Source organism: Onychostoma macrolepis, chromosome 03 (genome assembly GCF_012432095.1).
Source record: "Onychostoma macrolepis isolate SWU-2019 chromosome 03, ASM1243209v1, whole genome shotgun sequence".
Taxonomy (NCBI): domain Eukaryota; kingdom Metazoa; phylum Chordata; class Actinopteri; order Cypriniformes; family Cyprinidae; genus Onychostoma; species Onychostoma macrolepis.
Genome location: NC_081157.1, coordinates 30150172 through 30162213, shown reverse-complemented (window position 1 = coordinate 30162213; position 12042 = coordinate 30150172). Strand labels below are relative to the sequence as shown.

General features: G+C 37.7%; 1 protein-coding gene across 6 annotated transcripts in view; it reads right to left on the bottom strand.

Moving 5' to 3' along the window:
- Nucleotides 1–12042, bottom strand: part of sdk1a (sidekick cell adhesion molecule 1a) — a 342555-nt gene that overhangs the window by 2418 nt on the left and 328095 nt on the right. For 3 of the 6 annotated variants that reach the window (XM_058771492.1, XM_058771496.1, XM_058771497.1), the window contains 8 exons: nucleotides 10564–10750; nucleotides 8999–9136; nucleotides 8450–8611; nucleotides 8061–8186; nucleotides 6708–6872; nucleotides 1807–1944; nucleotides 1480–1600; nucleotides 909–1041 (listed from right to left, as the gene is read on the bottom strand). In XM_058771492.1, the coding sequence (XP_058627475.1) occupies nucleotides 909–1041; nucleotides 1480–1600; nucleotides 1807–1944; nucleotides 6708–6872; nucleotides 8061–8186; nucleotides 8450–8611; nucleotides 8999–9136; nucleotides 10564–10750 (1170 nt within the window). The remainder of the gene's footprint in view (nucleotides 1–908; nucleotides 1042–1479; nucleotides 1601–1806; nucleotides 1945–6707; nucleotides 6873–8060; nucleotides 8187–8449; nucleotides 8612–8998; nucleotides 9137–10563; nucleotides 10751–12042) is intronic. The other 3 variants (XM_058771493.1, XM_058771494.1, XM_058771495.1) reach the window with 3 other exon arrangements.

Here is a 12042-nt window from a genome sequence, read left to right as displayed (position 1 = left end):
TATATGGTTTATCTGTGCTCTTCAAGCAATCTTGGGTATTTTTATAAGGATAAAGTATATTTATATTGCAATGCTAATCGATATAATACATTCTGTGATATGAAACCACGTCAGATCACAAAGTTATTTCAAACACTCGACTGATGTTATGAAGTTAATTTGGACAAAAAGCATGTCAATAAATGATATCTTTGTTGGACAACTGGTTTGTAAACAGGCTCAAACACATGCAAATCTTTATCGCACACGTGCTACAGTAAGTACATTTATTCAAGGCTCAGAACGATTTTGTGGTGCATGCACAGCCTTGACCAAACCAGTTCCAGATTGTAGAAGGAGCTCCTCGTTTAGCGATATACTCCTCCTCAATTTTACGTCCGCCTTCCACAATGTCGCTTCGCACAGAAATATGTCAACAATGTGTAAACTTTATCGTTATTATCACGGGAAGACTAATTCTTATCGTGGAGAGAATTTTTACCTGTATATCGCAAACGATAAGATATCGCCCATCCCTACAGAGCAGGTTACATCTGGTATGAAACAAAGTCTCAGCTTTCAAATTTTATTTTGAAGAAATTCAAACAATAGATACAGTTTTGTGGCTCTTTAATGAGCTGTGTCATATCACTGTAGCAGCTCAGTTCAAGCAGCACATGAACTGATCATCTCTTCCTCTTTACTAGTTATAGCGTGAAATAAACATGAATGAACATCAGAAGGTATCTTGTTTCAACCGTGAAAGACGTCAATTCACACCACTTTCAAGTTCAAATCCACCAATGTTAATCTACTCTCCGGTCTGGTTTGTCAGACAAAAATGGCAAATTCAGTGTTATGATTGGTCAGATCGCCTGTCAATCAAACTCCCTGCGAAGGGTTAATAGGGTAAATATGCATCACTCCACCTCAGACTCGGATATCTCTGCAGGCCTCTCTGTCAGCGCAGTGCTCTCTGTAGAAACCACGCCGTTGTAGTTGCTACAGATGTCTTCGTCGGAATAGCGCAGTCCGGCTGGATTGGGTCGGGGAGGGGACCTGCTTGAAGAGAAAAGGAAGTGGTGAGGGCGTATGTGATATCAGTCAATTAAAAACTTGCTCTGTTTGTGCGTCTTGATGAACAAAATCTCTTTGTTTGCCTACCTCCCTTTATCCTAACCCTAAGTGATACTGTAGCAACTTAAAATGCATAGGTTTGGCAAAATTTTGTGGACAAAAATGATTGTCAAAAGATAAAGCACAGCTCACTCTTAAGTCACTTTCAAACCAAGCAGCTTTCTGTTGGCCAATCTGGCAAATTCGTTGAACCTGTTGCAAAATCTGTGCAGGGAACATGAAATTCCCAATCATCTGGATTCCTATCGAAATGACTACTTCAACACATTTACTGACTGGTTAAACTGGTAAGATAGTTTTTATGAAATACCACAAAAATTTAAAAACCGTATTGTGAATTCATCAGATGACTCGTTACAGTACCTGGTGCCATTCTTCCTCAAGAAGACACCCTTGACATGAACAGGCCTGCTGTTGAGCTCTAAAGCCGTGAAGCCTCCATTGTCCAGCGTGACCGTCTCCTCCACCGTGGACACAGCTTTACCTACAGCAGTCAGCATATCATCATCACAGCAAAAACATCACCTGGGTCAAATTTTAATCGCTGTTTGCTGGACGGCGTGGGAGTCTGAGTGGGAGGACGTGTTTATCTGGATGAATATGTATGCGAATTTATAGCACATAATGATTATGTGAGGGAGGATGGATGGATGTGTCATGAGAAGGCTGAAGAGGTTTAGTTCAGGTCACCTGTTCCACAGCTCTTGTACTTCCTGTTCTGTCCGTGCAAGACGAGACCAAAAACCACCAGCAACAGCAGAATCAGACCGCACAACGCCAACACGATGAGAAACCACCATTCCTCATAAAACGGGGTGTCCTGTTGGGCTGTTTATGACAAAGAGAAATGGAATATAAAGAAATACAGAAATTTTGGGCAGTCAGACTTGAAAGATTTCAATGAAATCATGTAGTGTATGGTGGGCACAGAAGTTTTATGATTCCATTCAATCTGAGGATATCAAACATATCTGATATTTTGAGCAAATTTTGGAACACATGTTGTTTTCATTTGAATGGACAGCCTTAAATAAGGGTCTAAAAGGTTTTAAGCTTGTCCACTTTTGACCACTTCCAGAAGTAGTTCAAAACGCTGTATTATTTGGCTATATTGATTTTGTTGTGTAGACATTCATGTGGTTGAATGAGTTTTTACAGCCACAAAATACTGCCTACTCACTGTCCACTGACCTAACCTTTGAGTGTAATGGGACATGTTTTTCAGACACGGACCAAAACCAAGATATCAACTTTGCTATTTTGTGCCAAAAGCACACCGGCTGAAATTGTGGTTACCATTTGTATCCTTTCCATTCCCTTCCTTTCCCACTCACTTGTAAGCAGCGTTATGGCTTCATTTATTCAATTGTACTTGTGTGCCACACTTGGTGCTCCAGTGAAAGTGATGTAGAGCTTGACGAAATAAGAGGGGACAAAATCCAAACACACGTACTCACAGGAGATGCTTTTAAAACAGTGGTTTTCAAACTTTTATATCGTGAAAAAGTTCATTATTTTTTGTAACTTATTTAAAAAGTGAAACTTTCATATATTCTAGATTCATTGCATGTAAAGTAAATTTTTTGTTTTAATTTTGACGATTAGAGCTTACAGCTCATGAAAATCAAAAATCCTGGATCTCAAAATATTAGAATATTTCCTATGATCAATCAAAAAAAGGATTTTCAAAACAGAAAAGTTCAAGTTCTTTAGAGTATGTTCATTTATGCACTCAATACTTGGTCAGGGCTCCTTTAGCACAAACTCCAGCATCAGTGAGGTGTGGCATGGAAGTGATCAGCCTGTGGCACTGCTGAGGCACTATTGAGCCTTCTGCTCGTCTGTATTGTTGGATCGACTATTTCTCATCTTTCTCTTGAAAATATCCCATAGATTCTGTATGGGGTTCAGGTCAGGCATGTTGGCTGGCCAATCAAGCACAGTAATATCATGGTCAGCAAACCAACAGTCCAGTTCTTTTTCTCCTTAGCCCAGGTAAGATGCTTCTGACGTTGTTTCTGTTTGAGAAGTGGCTTGGTAGCCCTTTTCCTGAAGACGTCTGAGCGTGGTGACTCTTGATGCACTGACTCCAGCTTCAGTCCACTCCTTGTGAAGCTCTCACAAGTGTTTGAATCAGCTTTGCTTGACAGTATTCTCAAGCTTGCGGTCATCTCTGTTGCTTGTGCACCTTTTCCTACCCAATTTCTTCCTTCCAGTCAACTTTGCATTTAATATGCTTTGATACAGCACTCTGTGAACAGCCACACCTTTCAGTAATGACCTTCTGTGACTTAATCTCTTTGTGGAGGGTGTCAATGATTGTCTTCTGGACCTTTGCCAAGTCAGCAGTCTTCTCCATTATTGTGGTTTCAAAGAACAAGAGATACCTGGAATTTATACTGTAGGGACGGTCATTTATTGAAACTCAAATGTAAATATTCTAATATTTTGAGATATTGAATTTTTGACTTTCATGAGCTGTAAACTCTAATCATCTAAATTAAAAACTTTTGAAATGTTTACTTTCTCATGTAATGAATCTAGAATATATGAAAGTTTCCCTTTTTGAAATAAGCTACAACAAATAATGAACTTTTCCTCGATTATTCAAATTTTTGGAGATGCACCTCTATATATAGCTATATATACAGTATATAGCATAAATCACAAGTGGCATTTTTGCCTTTATTACAATAGAACAGTAAAGAGCTGACAGGAAGCGAAGTGGGAGAGAGAGAAGGGGGCGGGATCGGTAAAGGAACTCGAACCAGGATTCAAACTTGGGACACCTGTAGCTCAACTACGCTGTATGTCGGCATGCTAACCGCAAGGCTATCGGCGCTGACCAAAAACAAAACTTTTATTTAAATTCTGAATGGATTATACAGCCAAGAAAGCACGCAAAGAGTACGCTAAATAATCACTGAAGAGCTGTCACTGATTTCAGTTTATCGCAATCTCAGAAAATATAATTAATGATTCTCTCTACACTGCACAATAAATCTTTTATATACATTGCTTCTACACTTTATTTATTATTATGAGAGGATTAGCTTGCAGAACTCAGGACTTAACAAAAACGTCAGCATTTTGAGTGGTGAGTGGATTCTGACTAACTAAAACTGATTGGCCACTGCATTCAAGAAATCAGCAGATATATCTGTATTGGCTACTATGTTCAACGCTGCAAAAACACATTGTAAATAGAAACCTTTGATGCTGTTCAGAGTGCAAACACAGAGAGACAGATACACACTGGAGTCTGCCGTAAGGCTGCTGCTTACTTTCATTTTATTGTTTATTTTGTTATTATTTTGTTTTGTTCCTGGTCCTGTTTTTTGGGACCCAGGGTTTGAAAACCACTGTTAAGACCAGGTGTAAACAGTAATGCATCTTGGTTGACCTCTTGTGATCGGATCTCTAAAAATGCATCTTAATACCAGGTGTAAACAGGGCGTTAGAAAAGTAATTGACAATCCTTTATACAACTAAAATTTTATTTAATAGTAATAGTGATAGTCCCCAACTTAGGAAGATGTTTTCTTACTTGAGAGAAGCAGCAGTGATCGTCTACCATATTTAGAGCAGCAGTGATGCATGTTTATTGGCCCACGTCCTATCTGCTCATCTCTAGTGCTCTAGAGCAAAGGAGAGCATGGCCTAAATGTGCCAGAACTCTCCAGTCATATGTGACAGCCGCTGATGGACTGCTCTGACAGCAATACTGAGCTGCAGTGACATCAGCTCACAGACAGATTGAAGCATGCCTGTGGTATGAATATTTCAGTCCCATGACATGTGAGATGTTGATAACATACTTTGCTTTTCATTTACAAACAGACCTCTAGGACTTGCACCACACGGCATTAATTACTTGCTGAGGCAACATGGCAGTTTTTCTTGAAAGCACTAGCCTATGGCCAAAGAGAAAGACTGAGCGAGACGGAGGAGAAAGCTCTAGTCTTTGACAGCTTCATTTTTTTTCTTTGTATAACTTTAGAGGGTAACATTGAAATCTTGCTTCAAATCCATGCTTTGTCACTGACGCGCTCTTTTCAAGGTTAAAACCAGAATGAAACACCACAATGAATCATGACTCATTTGAAAATATCACAAACAAAAACTACGTTGTTTAGCTGTTGTTATAAACAACAAACTAATCATATGACAGTCTCTGTGATGAGACCAAGTAAACATCTCGAAACCGTTTCAGTGATTATTACTCAGCTATAATATTCAGTGATGAAAAGGTCTTCACTATGTTTGTTCAACAAATACATCTAGTTTCAGGTTCCTTTTAAGGCACTGGCCTCTAGATGACCCCAGTTACATTTATTAACTTTCCTTATAAAGCAATGAGACAGCAATTGGTCGTATTATCTGTGATAAGGGAGCAGACTGGTAGTTCAGAGTCCACGTGTTATAAATTCGGGATGTGGTTGCTCAACCACAGGAAAACACATGAAAACAAGGCAATCTCAATGAGTAACATTTATAAGAGCAAAAGAGAACAGCCACATCTCTAACTCGCAGATGCACTGCAAAAAATCAATAAAAATCAGTATACTCAGTATTTCTGTCTTGTTTTCCAGTACAGACATCTACCGTCAAGAAACTATACATTAACAATACCTGAAATATAAGATGACTTATGATATTAAGTCTTGTTTTCAGAAAAAAATATCACAATAAAAAAACAGCTAATGGGGGAAGAAAAAAAATTTGAATTAAAGAAACATCCAAGTAGATGTAGATGACTTTGTTTCTTCATTTTGAACAGATATAGAGAAATTTAGTGTTTAGCAAATTTAGCAGCTAAATGTCCCTAAATTTGTTCTGCATTTTGGATGACCTGAGGGTGAATACATTTTCTGCAAATTTTCATTTTTGGGGGAATTATTCCTTTAACGTTCATTTTTCTTATCCAATCGGTAGATTTCTTTTCTTGTTTTAAGCATAAACTTACTTTTAGATTTTTTTTTCTTTCAGAAAACAAGACTTAATATCATATGTCATTTTGCTTATCAAATAAATGTATCTTGATTTAAGACTGATTTAATGTTTAAACAATGAAAAACAAGACATTTTTTTTTTTTTTGCAGTGTGATAGCTTTCTCAAAAGATGCTCATAGGCAGCAATGAGCTTAAATGGAGAACACTGGGAGAAGTCACATTATTCTCCTGTAATCTCATGTCTTCTTTCAAAAAGATTAAGATTTCCAAGATTTCTCAAACGTGCCAAAAACTCAATAATCACTCCTCATCTGAGCTAGTAGCTACACATATTAATTTTATACCCATATACTCTAACTAAATGTCTACAGTTAGATAACTTGTGTATTTTTATTTATCCTACCGAATTTTAGCAGAAACATATGAGTCGAAGTTTATGAAACATGTCTGAAAGCATCATTAAGACTAGTCAGCCAAGAAAGTGGAGCTTTTCCAGAAGGACATGGTATAAACAGTTCATGTGGGTGTAAAAGTCACATTAGAGCTAAATAATACCAACAGTAACTGATGCAACACCCTGTCAAAATCTCTTTGATGACTCATCTCAGTACAGGAGGCCATGAAGAGAGTGTAATTACCTGACATGGCAGCAGAGGGTGCACTCGGCTCGCCGTAGCCGAACTCGTTGACGGCCAGAACTCTGAACTGGTAGCTGATACCCTGCCGCAGGCGGTCTAGACTCACTGAGTGAGAGGTGCTGGTGGGAGGCAAGTGGCGCACAAATGTATCCCACATCCCTTCATCTGCGGAGAGCAAGGTCACTTCCAGTGAAAATGTCATCATGCACTTGGTAGCACTAAGTTCATTACTGTGTCCCATTTCACTTAGCAGATGCTGACATCAAGAGAGCAGCTAGCAGCTGTTTCATTGCCCGACAAGCAATGATGCTCAATGTGAATGAAACCATGATGACATGGAAAGGGCAGTTATACCAATGTATCCCAGTAACGATGGCAAGTAAATGTTCAGTAGATTATTTCAGACCAGCATTCAGACTCCTAAATTAACACTTGTCAAGTGCCAAATGTGAGTAGAAATTAGTTTTGTCTGATAACTTTTCTAGGAACTGTAACATTACATGGTCTGAACTGAAAAAAAAAAAAAAAAAAAACCTTCTAGTAATTCTTAGCTCAGTGAAAAAATAAAATAAAATCTGAGGCTCATCTAAAATGCCTACATTTTTTTTTAACATGTGGCGACACATAAACCACCAAAACGGAAATAAATGGAATTGTAAATGTTGCAGTGAATGATACAATGACCTGCATTGTAAAATAAAATAAAATAAATAAATAAAAATAAAACACAGATGGATGGTAAAACATGGTCGGTAGATTAGCAGATTTGTGGAACAAAGAAATCGACTGCAATAAAGAAGCATTTCGATTCCTGGTGAAACCAAAACTTTAATGATGCTACATGAAAATAATCACTGCTATTTATACAGTATATTGTAAAACTATTAACAAAAAGTAAAAGCAATATTATAAAAAACACAATATTTTAGAAGTACTTAAACAATGTTATAGTTATTTTAATATTTTGAATTAGCTTTTTATATTTTCAGTTTTTGTTTTAAATTTAGTTTTTTATATTTATATATATATTTCCATTAACTTTGACTTATTTTTATTCAACATAACCTTATTTATTCAAGTTATTTGCAAAGGTGAAGTTAACATTTATATTTTAAGGTGTCCTTGTTACACGTTACATGTAATATAATAGCAATTATAAATGCATAATTACATGAAAGTAACCCTAAAACAAATCCTAATCCTAACTATATAGCAACTACTTGGATTTTCCTTAAATGTTTAATTGCTGCTTTAAATTTAAGTTTTCGATTTTAAAATGAAATATTTGAAATTGTTTTAGTGAATGTTCAATAAAGAAGTGAATATATTAATAGCAAGTTTTGAGCAATGTACCTGATGGGCGTGCTTCAATCACATAGCCGGTCACATGTCCTGCTCCTGTAGCTCCTGGTGTCCAATGGATGTTGAGCATGGATCCTGTCTTTGTGATTGACATTTCTACAGGAGATCCAGGAGACCCTAAACAGAGAGGAGAGTGTGTGCAGTGAACTGAGAAGAACAGGCGAGCGATCCGACCCTTGTGAGTGAAGGTCTAAATCTAAACCAAACGCCTACACCACTGTGAGATATTGATCCACGCAGGTGTTTTTTCACAGCCTGGACACCAGGCTCTGACACCTCTTGCTGAGGAGTGGGGAATGTAAGCTGTGCTCAGCGACCCTGAGAGGTTTGCTGATCTGTTTTTGTTGGTGTGTTTGTTTGGTCGTGGTTGTGTAGCTCACCTTTGACAGGACCTGCTGTGATGTTGGCCTCTGCCTCAGGCCCGTAGGCAATAGTCTTGGCCTGCACGCGGAAGCAATAGGTCACACCCTTGGTCAGGTCACGCACCTTCAGCCAGCGCTGCCAGCTGCCACGGATATCCACAGTTACCACTTTAGTCACACCTAATGTGCACATACACACACAAGACAGCACAATTACACACTACCGCACAAGAACTGACTCTTTTTATTCAAACAATCATTACAATGCAGCCGCATCTTCCTACCTAGGAACAGCAAGTCAAAATCAATTACTCCAGTTATGTACGATAAACTATGTTGACATTAAGAAATATTATTAAAGTCAGACATTTTCTGCTTCTGGCTTTGAGAAAACTCAAAACAGAGCCATGGAAACAATAAAAAGAAAATGAGTTTTATATAAACAACTCGTCACATCATCATCAAACATTAAAACAACATCAAAACACTACTAGCGATGTTAAAAAAAAAGCCACTGTTCGAACCAGAACATTACGAGAGAGTCTGATACAGTGGAAACATGCAGACCTTGAATAGGGGCGCTGGGCTCATATACCACCCTGTAGCCTTCCACCACACCGTTGGGGGACAACGGGAAACCCCAGGACACGTTCAGAGTGCTGCTGGTCACCTCGGAGAAACTGATGAAGCTGGGAGCACTGGGGGCTGCGAGAACCGTGTAGTTTGATCAATGCAACAAATACAGATTACGTTAAAGCAATAATCCATTAACCGGGGTTTTTACCATGATTATACAGTGTTCTTATGCATAACACAACCACATGAAGATCTTGACCATATTACGGTTTCGTATTATAAATCAAATTATTTAATTTGTTTCAAAGAGCCGTATTGTATACACAAGATCCGGAAAAAAACAAAGCAATTGGCTAAGCAAATAAATATGAAAAACAATAAGATAAAATGAACAAACTAAAATGACTTTTGATATCTATGGAAAGCACACTTTCTCTGTTGATGGATCATTGAATTATTGAAAAATATTTAAAGGAAAGAGGCTTATTGCTTGTACAAAACAGCAATATGAAAAATGACTCTAATAAAGTTGTTGTTTTGTTCATAACTTAAAACATGCTTCCTTCCATTTAACTTATCACAATAATTGCTGCTCAATTTCAGACCATTCCATGAATTTTCAGAGTTTAAATAATGAGAGCTTTAATAATTAAGTTGTCAAAAAAGTGCACTTTTTGTCGACATTTTGCAGCAAATAAACTTTAAAATTCAGTAGTTTTTATTTTAATAAGTTAGACATTTTTTTCTGTGAAGGTTTAATAAATAATATTCATTTTAGTATTAATAAATTGAAAGTTTTTAGGTTTTAGTTTAACTATTTTTTTATACAGTTGCTAAGCATCAAAAAGCATATTAATATAAAATTTAATTGGTACGTGTCACAGGTGTGAGTACATTGCCTATTTTGCAACTGCTTTGAATGTGGCACATCCAATCCAATTTTAGAGTCTGATGTAATATGTTAAATAAAAACAAACCTATAAAAGTGACTATATCCCACTCTCTCAGTGATTTTACAGAGCTAGCTATGCAAATCTGTTCTCTTACACAAATGCAGCTCATTGCTTTAGGAAATGTCAAAGAGAGGTAGAGGTGGTGAGTTTCCACTGTTTGAACAAATGAGGTCACATCAAGACCATTTGAATAATTCTCAAATTGTTTTTTTTTAGGTGACTCGTGGGTAACAAGCCCCTCCCTGTCATTTCAGTGAGGTGGAGCCTGAGGTCAAATCATTCCCTGCTTGTGCGTAATTCATTCCGACAACATTTATAGAGTGAATGATTTAATGCAGAACACATGAATTGCTAATGTGAATGATGCAATGGTGATATAACGCAGTATGCTCCAAAATATGATCAGGTGTCGACCTGGTTTTCATGCATGGAGAAGAACACAATATGGAAGTGGACGTGTTGCCCTTGGCGCACTGTCTGTGGTCAGATTTATAGTTTAGCCTTAAAAGGTGTAACGGTTTGTGCTCAGGTCAGAGGGGGCCTCTGTGATCAGTTGTGAATGGGAGTTTAATGGCCGTTAGGATGATTTGTGCAGATGCTCACCTGCCTGAAGAGTGCGCCCCCTCCTGGGCTCACTGAAGGGACCGTCTCCAGCAGCATTGAAGGCGGACAGCTTGACCATATGGTATGTGTAGCTGGTCAGGTTCTTCAGTCTCATGCTGGTTTCAGGCCGGAAGAGAATCTTAACTCTTTCTGTTTCATTCTGATTGTCCATCTCCCAGTAAAGAATCTACAGGCAACAAAAAGACTGAATAAGACAAATTGACTTACTTTTGCTAAATGCTTGGATCATAAAATTAAAAGGAAACCCTGCTGCTGCTAGAGAGAGAAAGATTTCCTGTAGCAGATCTAGACAGGTGGTGCTGGGGAGGTGGTGGGATATGATGAGAACACGCAGAGCACACAGATCTAGCATTCACTGAATACATCCCGTTTATATAGGTAAATGGTAATGAGTACATGAATCTGATTGGCTGGAAACATTGAATTTAATGGACCAATTAGAACAAAAATAGAGTTTCATGGCTGATCTATTCAAAATGTAAATCAGGTTACAGGTAAATATCTGGACTCTACGTGGGCTCTCAACTAATACAGAGTCATAGTTGTTACTATCTGGGTTCGTACACATTTTTACCAATAAATTTCCATGACTTTTGCATGACTTTTGAGACAATATTCATGACCTAATGTTCCATTATTTTACAATAAGAATAAAAATCTGTTCAAATTATCATAGCATATGTTAACTTAAATTAACAACTATTAATGCTACTTGTTTGCTTTCTATTTGTTTTAGTAATAAGTACAAGCTGCAACTGCGCTAGACATTACTCCACGCAGAGAGCATATCATCACATCACTAAATATTGTCATTTATTTAACTCAGTTAAAAGCAGGACCTGAATTTCGGTTTAACAGTAGCATCCAGGTACAGAAATGGAATAAACTGTAAAGTGATATATTTATTTATTTATTTATGACGTAAGGTGATAAATAAATCTATCACTTTATTTATCATAAAGTGATAGATTTATTTATCACCTTACGTCATAGCTCAGACGCGGACTGGGCATCGGGCCAGGCTTCTCCTTATTTTTATATTTTAGACATCCATCAATTATAATGGTGATGAAGAAGATTTGCGACTGTCAAGAGTGGCTCGGACAGTGTTTAGTGTCCCCACCAGCAGCAGCAGCGAGCCTGCCATCAGTGCAGCTGGACGAGTTCCGCGGTCAAACGCACGCAATTACCATGAATGTATCGGGGGGAAATAGTAAGGAGAGGTTTAAATGATTGATTAATAAACCAGTGTTTTCTGAGTCAGTGTCATAAGGATGAAGTTGACGATCCTGACTCACAATCTCCTTATTGGATGCGCCCTTAGAGAGAAATGCATCTTCACGGATTACATAATGGAAGAGTTTTTGTTTTCATTTTGAATAATTTAACTATCTTAGTAATTTAAAGATTTCTAAATATATTTATCATATCTGTGAGGCAAGTTTGCTTAGTTTCGGT